General features: G+C 38.2%; 2 protein-coding genes across 6 annotated transcripts in view; one reads left to right on the top strand and one right to left on the bottom strand.

Moving 5' to 3' along the window:
* The window catches only part of LOC128031078 (integrin alpha-10-like), a 38,250-nt gene extending 30,515 nt beyond the window's left edge, over positions 1 to 7,735 (top strand). Inside the window, exons 14-31 of one of the 4 annotated variants that reach the window (XM_052619299.1) lie at positions 721 to 864; positions 1,073 to 1,276; positions 1,511 to 1,641; positions 1,818 to 1,984; positions 2,135 to 2,277; positions 2,475 to 2,585; positions 2,690 to 2,775; positions 3,024 to 3,165; positions 3,814 to 3,906; positions 4,003 to 4,079; positions 4,321 to 4,410; positions 4,862 to 4,961; positions 5,054 to 5,167; positions 5,263 to 5,370; positions 6,024 to 6,134; positions 6,252 to 6,347; positions 6,778 to 6,891; positions 7,002 to 7,735. In XM_052619299.1, coding sequence (XP_052475259.1) covers positions 721 to 864; positions 1,073 to 1,276; positions 1,511 to 1,641; positions 1,818 to 1,984; positions 2,135 to 2,277; positions 2,475 to 2,585; positions 2,690 to 2,775; positions 3,024 to 3,165; positions 3,814 to 3,906; positions 4,003 to 4,079; positions 4,321 to 4,410; positions 4,862 to 4,961; positions 5,054 to 5,167; positions 5,263 to 5,370; positions 6,024 to 6,134; positions 6,252 to 6,347; positions 6,778 to 6,891; positions 7,002 to 7,058 — 2,088 coding nt within the window. In that variant the 3' untranslated portion in view covers positions 7,059 to 7,735. Of the gene's footprint in view, positions 1 to 720; positions 865 to 1,069; positions 1,277 to 1,510; positions 1,642 to 1,817; positions 1,985 to 2,134; positions 2,278 to 2,474; positions 2,586 to 2,689; positions 2,776 to 3,023; positions 3,166 to 3,813; positions 3,907 to 4,002; positions 4,080 to 4,320; positions 4,411 to 4,861; positions 4,962 to 5,053; positions 5,168 to 5,262; positions 5,371 to 6,023; positions 6,135 to 6,251; positions 6,348 to 6,777; positions 6,892 to 7,001 lie in introns of all 4 variants that reach the window. The other 3 variants (XM_052619297.1, XM_052619301.1, XM_052619300.1) reach the window with 3 other exon arrangements.
* Positions 7,562 to 14,031, bottom strand: LOC128031079 (DNA-directed RNA polymerase III subunit RPC3). 2 transcript variants are annotated; one of them, XM_052619303.1, is made up of 15 exons: positions 13,891 to 14,031; positions 12,990 to 13,136; positions 12,602 to 12,866; positions 10,574 to 10,774; positions 10,316 to 10,398; positions 10,142 to 10,243; positions 9,854 to 9,946; positions 9,628 to 9,708; positions 9,466 to 9,517; positions 9,149 to 9,209; positions 8,915 to 9,065; positions 8,492 to 8,593; positions 8,358 to 8,407; positions 8,130 to 8,279; positions 7,562 to 8,039 (listed from the first exon to the last, which is right to left on the bottom strand). In XM_052619303.1, the coding sequence occupies exons 2-15, from the start codon at positions 13,134 to 13,136 to the stop codon at positions 7,958 to 7,960; spliced, it is 1,620 nt and encodes a 539-aa protein (XP_052475263.1). In that variant the 5' UTR covers positions 13,891 to 14,031; the 3' UTR covers positions 7,562 to 7,957. The 2 variants fall into 2 exon arrangements, with proteins under 2 accessions (XP_052475263.1, XP_052475262.1); XM_052619302.1 differs by having other exon boundaries at positions 13,846 to 13,999.
* Between the last annotated feature and the right edge of the window lie 242 nt (positions 14,032 to 14,273).

The raw sequence follows: 14,273 nt of genomic DNA, 5'->3' as shown, positions 1-14,273 counted from the left end.
TCAAGTTCATTTTCATGATTCCACATTCACTTCAGACACTGGTCACGCTGAGGGCATTCCCCCAAAGTGTCCTCTAGGGCAGGGGTTTTCAAACTGTGGGTCAAAGAATGGAACAAGATGGGTTGCACAAAGTCACTTGGCTGCAGCTAAATTTGCGTTTCAATGACACACACACAGTTCATTCTAGGGCTACACGAATTTGTCGAGTGTGGCAGGGACGAGAGCCGTGGGAACGGAGCGAGGAATATGGAAATGAGTGACACCTGCGACTCTCACCGGTCTCAAGTCCCACAGAGGAGATCGGAAGGATATAAAAGAGGAGTGACGACAGTGAAGGATGAGAGGACCAGACCTGGGTTTTAATTTGTGTTTGGTTTTTGTTTGTGCGCGGCAGTCATCCGCGAGGGTTATTAAAACTTTGTTTGATTGTCCACCGGTTCCCGCCTCCTTCCCGAAGGAGTCATCGAGGCAGTCGGCTGGAGTGAGTTCGTCCGTCTCCCCGGCAACTCTAATGAATCTTAATGAAAATCTTAATGCCAGCAAATGTTTTGAACGGATTTGTGTATTTTTCAGTTTTGTTTTTTTATCAGTTATCAGCCATAACATCAAAATAATTGTAGGCTTATCATATCCACCATAGATATAATATCGTTGCATCCCTAATGGAAATACACTGGCCAAAAAGTGTGGGAACCTTCTTTCCTCTCTCTCTCTCTGCAGATTGGCTCATATTTTGGCAGTGAGGTGTGTGTGATGGATGTGGATCAGGACGGAGTAACAGATATCCTGCTGATAGCTGCTCCCATGTTCCTGGGAGCAGGAAACAAAGAAACAGGCAAAGTCTATGTCTACTGTTCGGATGGGGTGAGAACCACAGTGGCAGTACTGTTTGTGTGATATATATGTTAGAGAAATACAGAGAGAGATGCATGCTACCATACTAAACAACTTCCTCTAGTCTTAAACTTATGCCATTTCAGAGAACTAATGTCTAATTGCACAAACATTTTACCTGAAATATGCTCCCCACTATTTCTCTCTCTGATACTATATTTGTCTCTCTCTCTAGCAGGATGGTTTTGTCTCGAACGGTACGTTACATTCTCAGAAGAAAGCACAGGATGCACGCTTTGGTTATGCCATGGCTGTAGCCCCTGACTTAAACCATGATGGATTCACTGACCTGCTTGTGGGAGCTCCACTAGAGGATGACCACCAGGGAGCTCTTTACGTCTACCATGGCGACGAATACTACATCATAACTCAGTATAAACAAGTAAATATATCAGTAGTTCGTGTGTGCAACCAACCCCTCTGAAAACATTGATATCAGACAATCAGACAAAAAAGCACCCATGCTAAAAAAAAAAAAAAAAAAAAACAACTTACTGACCCCAAATTTTTCAATATTACTGAAAAACTAGTGACAACTTTTACTAGTGGTCTTTAACTTTTAGACCCCTGTATATTATATTTGCTTACTAATAAACCTGTCTTTTTCTCTCTGTAGCGTATCCCAGGATCCTCTCTCTCTGCAGGGCTGCAGTATTTTGGCCGTAGCCTGAGCGCTCTGCTGGATCTGGATGGGGATGAGTTACTGGATCTTGCTGTGGGAGCACAGGGCAATGTCGTTCTGCTGAAGTACTCGATGCATAATTACATTCTTGTGTTTTTTTATGCAACTTCTAAACACTGCAATCATACAAGTTGCCAATTCATCACGTTCAGTTGTGTATCAAACAGTATTAAAGTCAAGTTTGATTATGACCCGTGGTAACAACTTTGCTCCACTCCTGACCTCTCTCTGAACCCTACAGGTCACGCAGTATAGTGCAGATCAACGTCAGCCTGTCTTTCCAGCCACACTCTATAAACGTGATACAGAAGAACTGCCACAGGGCTGGCCGAGACTCTGCATGCCTTAACGCCACGGTTTGCTTTCTGGCCCTGTCTCACTCTCCTGGCTCTCACGGCACATATTTTGGTAAAGTGTCTTTTAACCAAAAAGCTTTTTTTCTTTTTCATTTTATACTTCTATTACTGTACTTAATTCCTTTCATGTACGGCATGTCTATTAATAACAACTCTGATACACTTCCTAAACTACCCTAAACACATCTGCATATTTGTATAGATATGCAGATTGAGGCCATGTTGGATGACAGAAAAATCTTGGCTCGTGCTCTGTTTGACTACAACTCCCAGCGGCAGACCCTAATGGGCATCTTTGTTCGTGTGGGGCAGACCATGTGCTACACGCTACCATTTCATGTCTTTGTAAGTCTAAATGTCTTCAAAAAAATCAATGAAGTAAAGGCTAATGTACAATTAAACAGTCAATATCACAAAAAGGGGTTGTTTTGCCCTAATGGCCGACGGATTGTACATTATCCTTCTTATTACATGAGTACTTACTGATGGTTTTCAAAGAAAATTGTTCTTCTCTCTGTTTCCGTCTTCCTTTATATATCTAGGATACAGCTGATTACATCCAACCAATCAGCTTCACTTTGCACTTCAAAATCAATGACACAGAGAGTGGACCAGTACTAGATGAGGGCTGGCCAACAACATTCATGAAGTCTGTGAGTGCTGTTCAGTTGCACTATTCCTTTGAAGAATAGGAATATAAATGAATGTTTTTTCCCCTCATACTTTTGCAAAGTTTGATCTGTTCTATTGACTTTAGATCCCATTCTTCAAAGACTGTGGGGAGGACGATGTGTGTGTAACTGATCTGGTTTTGCAGGCCCATATGAACATTTCTGGAACAAGGTAACAGAGAAATTGTCCTCCTGCTGTTAGCATGTATAGAATAAGCACACCTAATGATCCACAACTAGTGCAAACATGTTGACCATCGGCAGAACTAGTTTCAATAGTTAAAATAGAAATATTTAGAGTAGCCATAGCAAACATTTTTAAAGATTCAACATGTTCAGTGACTGCTAAACAGTGATTGAGATGTGACAGAGCCTGTGTTGTGCATGTAATGTCAATGTTGCTCTCATCTGTTCTTGCAGGCAGCAACCGTATGTTATACGCGGCCCTCGGCAACGGCTTCCAGTAGAAGTGCAGCTACAAAACAGACTAGAAAATGCCTACAACACAAGCCTCACTCTTAATTACTCCAAAAATCTGCACTTCAGCAGTTTGAGTATACGGGTACCAGCTCAATCTGTCTTCTTAACTCATGAAAACATATGGATACAAACACATCAGCATGTGTGTTAAATATGGCAGTGTGATTGCATTTGCCAAATGAGTAATATAGTTGATACTTCACTGATAAAGATCACAAATATATATATATATATATATATATATATATATATATATATATATATATATATATATATATATATATATATATATATATGTAAATACACACACAAAATATGCATCAGATTTTTTTCAGATATTAATAATTTTATTCAGCAAAGATGCATTCAGTTAATTAAAATTTAAAAAAAAAAAAATGATGTCACAAAAAAAAAGAATCATGTGACACTAAAAAGTTTGGAATGAAGGCTGCTGAACATTCAGCATTTTATCACAGGATAATATATGATAATATTTCACAATATTACTTTTTTACTGTATTTCTGGTCAAATCAATGCAGTCTTGATGAGTGTAAGACATTGTTTAAATAATTGAAAAAAAACTTTTTAAGGTTAAACTTTAAAATGATGTTTAAGGTTAAACAAAATATTCATGTTTCATGAATCACACTTGGTCTTGCATCCTACAGTAATTTCTCTTTTTTTCTTGCCTCTCTCTCTCTCTCTCTCTCTCTCTCTCTCTCTCTGTAGGAAGACGCTCAGTTTAAGATTGAGTGCACGGCTCTTAGCTCCAACAGTCATTCCTGTAATGTCAGTTACCCAGTGTTCCGCTCTCAGTCGAAGGTAATCCTCTGAAAGGACAACGTTTTGTTATGATTCTTTGAAACAATCATTAAGCTGTTTTGTTTCATTGACCAGTGACTGCCACATTTTTCTCAGGTGAACTTCATGTTGGAATTTGAGTTCAGCTGTACGTCTCTCATCAGTAAGGTCCAGATGAAGCTTGTTGCTTCCAGGTACACACACACACACACACACACCATAAACCATTAGCAAATGATAATACCCACTGATGTTATGGCCATTTATTTTAATAATACATTTTTTTGCATTTTTGACATTGTAGCAGGACACTTCTGCGCCACTCGACATACTGCGCACAAACATCTACAGATTTACAGATATATATATACTATACATACATACATGCACTATATACATATATTTACAGTATACTAAGTGTGTGTATTTCCACAGTGACAGTGTGGAGAGAGAAGGCACACTTTCAGACAACATTGTTCAGTTACAGAGTATTGTACAGTATGAGCCGGATCTCTTCGTCACAAGGTCAGTTACTTGATGTGATGATCCAGTACACACGTCTGAACATCTGCTTTTTCTTAAGTATTCTTTGTGAATACTTGATGTATGTCTTCAATAGTACAGCAGTAGTAGCACACATTTTTATTTGACAAAATTATAATAATAATGATAATAAATAATAATAATTATTATTATGCCAAAAAGAATCATTTTAATTACAAAAGAGTAATGAAAATGCTGCTACTCAAAGTCCTTGTATACGTCAATCAATTTTTTTTTTTTTATTATATAGCCATTAATAAAGGATTTTTGCATTTTCTTTTCTTTATGATGTTTCATCCCATATCCAAAGAACATTAATGATAATTTTTTTATACATTTCCCAACATCACCTTAGCTTTTACACGTAAGTGCAACCTTAATAAATGTCTGCATGCTCAGTGTACAACATGCACTTGTGGTTGTCTTATTTCAGTTCATTTCACTACAGTGACTCCAACTTAAACCGCTATGAGGTTCACCCGACTAGGACGCTGTCAGAGGGGACAGGACCCGAGTTCCACACACATTTCAGGGTGGGTGAAAGTAAACCTGAAAGGCTCATTGGTTTATACTGTAAAAAATAAGTAAGCTCATGAGTACATGTGAGTATGTTTTTTGTTATCAGGTGCAGAATCTGTGCTGCTTCTCTGTCAGTAATCTGGAGCTGGTCGTCAATTTTCCTGCCGTGGCTTCAGGAGACAGAGTTTTTGCAACTGTGGTGGATGCTTTCTCTCTTAATGTTAGTATCACGTGCATGTGTGTATAAAGTTCTACTGTATTCATATGCATCTTTGTGTTCTTGTAGTTGTTGATGGTTTTTCTGTGTATCTGTAGTCTTCAGGTGTGAACTGCAGTATAATCAGTGATCTTTCTAAATTAAAGTCCAGTCAGAGAGATGTACGTCCATTTCACCCAGAGGACATGAAGAAAACTGAATTACTGGTGAGAAGACAGATAATATGTTCACTCCCAGTTTAGAATTTTGAGAGTGAGTTTAGTTGATTTGTGCTGAATGTCTCTGCATAGACATTGTTCTTTGTCTGGTTGAAAAATGGGACAAAATTCCCGTTAAGTGGACAAGCGGATAAAATAAAACTGGAATGAACCAGAAAGTTTTGGTTGCATATCTAAGAAAATGAAAGCAGCAGAAGAGGACCGAAAATTTTATCTGTATGTTGTTGTTGTTGTTGTTTTGTTTTTTGTATAAAGCTGCAATATATACTTGCAGTTGATAAAGTAATTATATATATTACATTTAATTTGGAAATAAATTGTTACCTTTTAAACTTTTCTAGTTGATTGGTATTTGTTGATTTACTAACTAATTGACTTATTTTAATCTAGTTTTATTTATTTTAAGCACATTTATTCATTTTAATATTATTTATTTTTGCATAGCTTTTCTTTAAACATTTCCACAGACTTCCTAGCACTTCCTTGTGAACATTAGTTTGAAAACCCCTGACCTAAAGTACCCAGGGCCGAAACGACCATCAGAGGGTGCAAGAAATAATGATATTTGTGAAAATAACCGCTAATTTATGTAATGCTGTTAAGTATCTTCTATTCTAATCTCATTTTGTTTTCATATTTAGAATTGCAGTTCCTCTTGGTGTGTGGAGGTCGTGTGTCACATCCAGCAGCTACTGAAGGGACAGACCTTGATTCGCATTACCAGAAGGATACACGACAACTTCTTCAGAGAGGTCTGCATCTCTCAGACTTTAGTACGCACAGGCAAATGGCTACAGAGGTCAGATGTCTTTACTGGGATGTGTTTGTGTTTCAGTCTCTAACCTCGAACTACTGTGTGCTTCTATCAGGCCAAGTTTAAAGCAGTGACAATTGTGGGCTCTTACCAGCTGTCAGCTCGAGAGTCCAGTCTGATTAAGATGGGACACGCTGCCCTCTTGAGGGAGGTGAGAAAACTGACAGGACATAAACTCATAAACCAGGGATGTTCAGACCTGTTCCTGAACAACTACATGTTGTTCATGTAAAAAATTTATCCTGTCGTTTCCATTGGTATTCCATATCCACAAATAAATCTTAATTGATAAATGATGGTGTTAAAGAGAAGACTCATTAAAAAGTAGTTTTTGTGTGTGTGCATGTGTGTATAAATGGTTGTAATTCCTAAGCATTTAAGGTTATATTTTTGCTCAACCCCTTGAATTAAAAGTTTAAAGTCTGCACTTCAAGTTACTAAAATTGTGTCAGGGTCCAAATATATATGGACCTAATTGTATATATTGCTGCTGTTATATAAAAATTAAAATTAAAATGACAAATTCAGAGTTTTCGAGTAGCTTTCGTCTTTAAACTCTGTTGCTGTCTCTGTATGTATAGACGGTTTTGGAAGTGCTGAAGGGGCGTTCAATCCCAATCTCTCTCTGGATTCTGATTGGCAGCATCATTGGAGGATTGCTGCTTCTTGCACTCTTAGTATTTATCCTTTGGAAGGTACTGAGCACAACACAATCAGGTGTACAGCTGCCACATCTGAAGCACATTACTACTTAAAAACAATTTATATTTACCACTAATAGCATGTGTTGAATGTTTTTTCACAGTTGGGGTTTTTCACAAGGAAACCAAGGACGGATGAGGATGAGAATGAAGACAACTGACACTGCAGAGCAGAGTTTCCTTTACATCCAGGAGATAATGCCTTTTGTAGCCATTACTTCCCCTTTGAGACATGACACTTCTGCTCCAAGACCACAAACAATCCATCATCAAGTCCAGGTGGAATCTACAGACTTATTCTTTTATTTTCTTTGCTGATTTTGGGGCAAAATCTGCAGAATGGATTTAAACCTGATGAAATATTTCACATGGAGCCGAGAGTGTAAAAAAAGTGCCAAAGTATTTAATAGATGGATATGCAAAGGTGTGCATGTTGTGTAAAGCTTTGAGATTGATGGGTGTATCAGTTCTTGCAGGTCAGTTGGGTCACCTAGCGTTTTGATTTGGAATCTGTTGAGGCACAAAAAAGCACATGAATCCCAGTGTACTGAAAAAGGTTTTACCGGATGAGGAAGAAGGTTGATCTGGAAGACCCTCTGGCTTCATACAGCCAGATTATTTACAATTGCATTGCATTGAAAGAACGAGCAGGAAAACAAGCAAATGCACAAAATAAGGAATTTTATTCAAGTTGAAAGCATATGTTGTAATTCCAAGCAGTTTATTACATTTTTTCTTAACTGAAATAATGTCCGTTTCAGTCTTCATGTTCAAGGCACAGGTAAATTGTAAATCAGGACAAATTATTAAATAAAAAATGTTAAACCATTAAATAAAATCATTACATCTATATTTTTCCCTGTGCAAAATAAAATTGTTCACAGCTACACAAAATACACTATTAAATACAAATCATTCACTTCTTGTTGCAAAAGAAATAAACATCTCTGTTTGAAAACAGTAATAGCCCATCTCCTCTTCTTTTGACACCTATTTCTCCTCTTTTCAAACAAACATCAACAACTTTGTTTTCTGAACTATCCTACAGTTGCATAAACTGTCAGCGAGAGGCTTGTGTAGATTTAATGTAAGATTCCAGAAGAAATATGGACTCATCCACCTGGTTCTCACTGGAATCCAACCTGTCACCATCACGAGCACAAAGACAACAGATTAATGATTGGCCGAACACGAATCACGTGACTGATTCATGTGTAGAGAGTAACTGGTACTTGTTAATGTGGTGCCGTAGGGACTCGAGCTGCTGTCTTTCTGGAACGGTGATCATCTCCTCCACCTCCGTCAGCTGGGCCGCCTCTGCCTCTGTGGCCTGCAAGGACGCCAGGATGGCCTCAATTCGCTGGGACTTTTCCAAAAGTCGCCTATCAAAATGGCATAATTAAGAACTAGTATTTAGATTGAATGTTTTTTTTTTAATTGACAAAAATGGAGGTACGTACTTGTTCTCTTTGGTCTCATACAGCCGCCTCTCGATCAGGTTGCAAACGGTCTGAACGGGGTCCGCATACAAATGTTAAAACATTATAAAAAGCACTGAATAGACACTCCGAGGATGTTTGTATGAGCTCTGTACCTTGTAGCAGTGTTGCAGAAGTAGTCTGGCGGTGGGCAGCTGATTAACTGTGTACAGGTAAAAGGTGCGAGAAGGGGCGTAGTCTGGCGTTTTGGGGATTTCCTGCACATACAATATAAAGAGTGGTGAATAATTATGATTTTTCTATTATTAAAAAAGCTACACTAAAGCAAAAAAGAAAAAGAAAATGCTACTTTACTGTCCCATGAGGCCATGGGAGTGTTATAGGCAGATAAACAATGCAACTGATGCTGTGTGTCAAATGTCAAACTAAACTTGGCGAATGTAGTACGGATTGTCTTCATACTACCCACACACGTACTATATCCATAAAACACCAGAGGCCTTGCACATTCAAGGTAAAAAATGGCCGTTTTTGCTTGCTTTCTCGTTATAAATGGACAGAACCTGTGAGTGTGTTACCTGGAGCTGGACCAGGTTCTCAGACAGGAGTGTGTACAGCATGTCTTTAGCCTCTTTGGCTGGAATCATGGCAAAATCCTCCACCTGCTTCTGTTCCAGGTGCCGTTTCCGCAGCAGCAGACGAAAGATTCGAGCGGAGCGCGAACCAAACCTGACATAAAGCACAGCCCCATCATTCAACTAAAAACTAAATCAAAAGATTTGAGGAAGGTAAAACACTATGACTCTACTAACCTCTCTTGGACCACAGACTCCAGGGTAGCTCTGGCCAGGTTAGCCAGTGCACGGTGGAGATCTGACCACAGGGTCAAGGATCACCCAATTTATTATTGTTTTTAGATACACGTAGAATAAAACACTACCGTTTAAAATTCTGGGGTCAGTAAGATTGAAATGGTTTTGAAACAAGTCTCTTATGTTCACCAAGGCTGCATTTATTCCAAACCCTATACTTCTGAAAAATAAATAAATCAATTATAATAAAAAAAACTATTTGCAGTTAGACATGGAAAGTATCCTTTTGTCCTTCAGGTGGTGTTTTAAAGGGATACTGACGACATACATTCCTCCGCCACTGTCACCCGTCTTCCCCACAAATTCCATCTAGTAGAAAAAAAGACATTTTTAAGCCATTTAAAACCTTCTAAAGTCATTAAACTCTTGTATAAATAGCAACTATAAAGTAGTGCGTATCTGTGTATTCATTGCTTTACCGGATCATCCACCAGGAGAGAGAGGTATTGATCTAAATTGGGTCTGGCGATGTTGTAACTGGACTGAAGAGCTCGGAAAATCTGACGGAAAACAGTAAGGTTTTGATCACACCTCAACACAGTCATTTGTCATTTTAAACACTAATGAACTCAATCCTAAAATAATCAGAAGCATCACTTTAAATGTTTCTCATTAAGGAACAAAACATGCATGTCTGTCCACTACCTCGTTGGATGAAAGAGCTTGTGTGAAAGCAGCGTGAGCCAGAGTGGTAACCTCACTCATCCGTAACATGGTCCTAACAATCTCACTGCTACTCTACAGGGGAGAAACAGAGAGAAATTGAGCTGATAAAGACCTACATTCTACCAGCTTATTATTTCCCTGGAGGAGAAAGTCTAAATGTGAGAAACCAGAACATTCTGTCTCAGACACAGCCGTGAAAGAATATTCAGTCCACAAGCTAATTATATCTCGCAGCACGATGATATACAGAAAGGTGGTTATGGTCACCTGATCAAGTTTACAGGAAACGGCACTAATGATGGCCTGATCCCTGAAGTGCAGGTGAAAGCGTTGAAAATTCACCTGCCAATAGATCCCGTCATCACCACACTGGAGGAGAGTGGAGAAAACAGATGTACATTGCATGAAAAACCCAGTTTATGGACATCACAATCATAATACCTCACTATTGTCTGTCCGGGCTTTCTTTGCTGCACGCTGGTCAGCTTCACCACCCTCGCTTGAGCGTCTGCGTTTTCCTTGACCTGAATAAACAATTTATTCTCAATAGGACAGAATATTTCTAGCTCTGAAACAATACTCATATGGACTATAAGAACTATATTCATCGGGTAAGTAATTTTGATTGGTACTGTATATACCATATGAGTTGACCAGTAAAAATGTTTCTCGGCGTGTGCTTTGACTGAAGTAACTGACCGGTGAGATTGATATAGGGTAGTTTGTAGCAGTCTGGGTGGCTCTCTGGTTCAGTGGGCTGTGTTGAAGCTGGAAGGGGAGTGTCGAGTGTCGAGCTCGATGATCCTGCTGAAGCCAAAGGAGGACAACGCTGCAGGAAATGAGTCTCGACCAACCGGGAAAACGCAGAGACAACCTCACTGTAGTCCATACTCTGGCCCTCTGGTGCAAAAAAAAAAAAAGTTTCAATAGGTACATCTCTAATAGAAATCAAGACAAGAAAATGGATGGAGCATATTTCAGATGTAATTACAATGTCCTTTCTCTATCTAACACATTTGTCTGGTCCTCTTTAAAGAATACAAACAAGCCCAAAAATGAATGTAGAACCTGGTTTTAAGAACTGGTTTTAGAAACAGACTCAGACAAAGTTAGCACAACATCCGTACAATTAACACATTTCTTGTTGCTTTGAAACAAAATGCATAGAGTTAACACAGATGTAAAATGCTTGAACTTTGTATACACACAAGCTCAACCAAGACCAAAACAATGTAATTCTACTGTCAAATTTTCCAGAACAGATAACGTCATGCTCTAACGCTAAAGTCAACGTAAACATCTGCTCATATTTGAAGCATGAATATGTCCCCTGTATTTTATTCTATTACACTGCTGATGAGAAACAGCTGACTGAAGTTATGCAAATATAGAAATGACAGCTGATGCCCATCTAGGAAACAGACTCAGGTGTTGAGGTTCTTTCAGTCGCATGAGCATATGGCACGCAGTAAAAGAGGAACTCTTTGGGCTGATTTTGGGTGGAAAAGTGCACTCCTGCATAGTTGTGAGATTTTAGTAGATGTGTACCAAAGACTGGTGACAGGATGCAATGGATGCTGCATGCCAAGACACCACAGCTGAACAATATCAGGAAGGATAAGGCATACCAAAAGATTGTCTGGCCAGAGAAGATATCAGGTCTGATGTGGATGAGAACGTGGCCAAACACAGAAGATTGGGCAGATTAAATTACATTTATTTAGTTATTTTTTTAATTCTTCGGTGGCTTTTCCGGTTGAATTTTTTTATGTATAATTTTGTATTTTCATATAATACTGTACATGACAGCTATATATTACACTTGATTCCTTTCTTTGTCTAATGTCCTGTTGCAAATAAAGCTTTACTGCTATAATATGGTTGACTAAATGTTCCTGTTGGAAGAGAACGTGTTAGTGTTTTGGAATAATAATTTGATTTTGAGATATGTTTACAGTGTTTTGGTAGATGTAGTGTATCGTGTTAGGGTATTATTGTAGTGTTGAAGGTTAGTTTGCAATGTGTGATTTTGTGCATGAAATAAACTGTTTAGCCAATTGCGTGTTGTAAGTGTGTTGGTGCATTAAGAGTTTAGTTAATCGTTGGAAGTATTGAAAACAAAATGTCATAGCAATCCTAAAAAACTTTAGGCTTGATAAATAACATTTTTATTATAATTTGTTGGATTTTTTTCAGCGAAAAAATGGATGTAGCAAAACATATTCTTATCATAATGAAAGTTCAAAACTTGAAATTGATTGTTGTACATACAAAAATAATAATTAATACATCCATAACTAAAATGAATAGAATAATATCTACAGTATGTATACCTATATTAACTTTCACACAAAATTCCAAGGCAGTATAAAGATCTTTGTCTTCAAAGTGTACAATATATTTTTTTATAGGTTTCTGTCAACTCAAAGTAATGTTATATGCAACTCATTTCCTCTTCTGTATGCCAACATCCCCTTTATACAGTAAAATAGCTTCCAAAATATTTGGCATTACGTAATTGTGAAATAAGGTGAATGCTGACAATGCAAACCATACTTATACCAAGATGGCCTCAGTTGGGTTTGGTTTAAAGGGGCTAAGTTCCCTTTTAAAGTTTCTATCCTTTATACTGTTTATATCACATATACTGAAAGCCAAAATAAATCCTGTTATTTTTTCATATATGAATTTGCCCTTCAGTCTACTTGTATTCATATAGTTTCTCACCTGGCATATTGTTGGTCAGCCGGTCTGCTACAGTCCTGACTGTGCTGCTCATAGTCATCTGTCCTCTCTGCAGTATCTCCTCAACTATGAGCTCGCCTGTGTCTCCATAAAGACTCTTGGCAGTGTAGATGTAGCGTGGATAGCGGAGCATGTGGATGATGCTCTCACAGTTGATGCGATATTCCACAGGTCCCGCTGGACCACGACGCCCAGCACCAAACGTACACATCCCATGCTGCACTAGCACACACAGAGACTTCTTGACCTAGCAGGAGAAGAGTCATTAAAGAGAACACAATTCATTTACTGGCTCTGCAAAAGGACGACAGAAAGAATGAAACAAGAAAGAAAAGGGTGTGATAGAGAAAGCTTAAGTACGTGTCAATACCAGGTCAAGAGGAAGTTTGGTCTCATAGGCAAGAGCTCGCAAGGTCAGAACTCCACTGCGGATGAGATGAGTGCCCACTTTCTCCACCACATTTCCAAAGTGCTGCTGAAGTAGAAGCCCACACAGACGCACCTCCTGCACTGTCATCTGCAGAAAAGAGATAACAAATACAGTTGAAATAACATGGTTTTATAAACACAGAACACGAATGTAGCAGGACCGACAAAGGAACACAATTCAATTTTTAGTGACAAAATATAAAGCTTTCAGGACAGGCCACAAGCTCTGAGGCAGTTACGCGGGCTTGTAGCAGCCCAGAGGCTTTTAAAACTAATCTTTCATTGATGAATTCCCAATTAATAACTACACTACCCATAATCCTGACGAAAGATCCACCAATCAGAAAAGTTGCTGTTACTAAAGAAACAAAAACTCCCATGAAGCATTGTGAATGATGTCATTGATGAATGCCTTCACTTTAAAACTATAATATATATCTAAGATGACTGCATCATTAATTTTTTTATTCCAGAGGAATGAGCAATCAGTGTAGATCTACTGCCAATAATCCCAGTTATTTTCACAACTACATGACCATAATAGATTATTATACACACACACAGTAAAACATTACAGTAAAAGCAGCATATTAAAAGCAGTAAAATATCATCCTATTCAAAACGTATAGGAATAATTATTCATATTTAGGTTCAAGGTGATACTCCTTACACAAACTAACACATGAAAAACACATGAAATCAGCATTTGCTGCTGTCTAGCCTTTCTACAAAATCAAATATCTCATGTAGCTTAACACTGCACAAAAAGTCACATTCATGCACAAACGTGAACCTACCTCTAAAAAGTATCTAGCTTTACGTGTTTAGAGTTTTAATCTCACTTTTTAATCCCACATGTGTTGTTTAGGCGGTGTGTAATGATCAGCACTGGCACTGACGAATTTCGGTGGTCATGTGGAGGTTCCAGTGTGATGCTTGAACATCGAACAAATCGTTACAATGAACTGATTCTTTTAATGATTCAAAAGAACCGAACGTGAATCGCTGGACTAAAAACTATGTTCTGAAAGTAAAACAATTAGACGAATGACACACTGAAAACGTTAACATAATATATGACAATGTACAACAAAAAATATATGTTTTCATAGAAAAAGATACATACTGAGATCTTAGCTGACGCAGGGCCCATAATGATGGCCCTGACTGAGACAGGAACACATTTCATGCTATTTAATTTAATTTTTAATATTCATTATTGTTA

The sequence above is a fragment of the Carassius gibelio genome, chromosome A16 (genome assembly GCF_023724105.1).
Source record: "Carassius gibelio isolate Cgi1373 ecotype wild population from Czech Republic chromosome A16, carGib1.2-hapl.c, whole genome shotgun sequence".
Lineage (NCBI taxonomy): Eukaryota > Metazoa > Chordata > Actinopteri > Cypriniformes > Cyprinidae > Carassius > Carassius gibelio.
The sequence above is the reverse complement of the archived record's forward strand: the minus strand, read 5'-3'. Positions and strand labels throughout refer to the sequence as shown.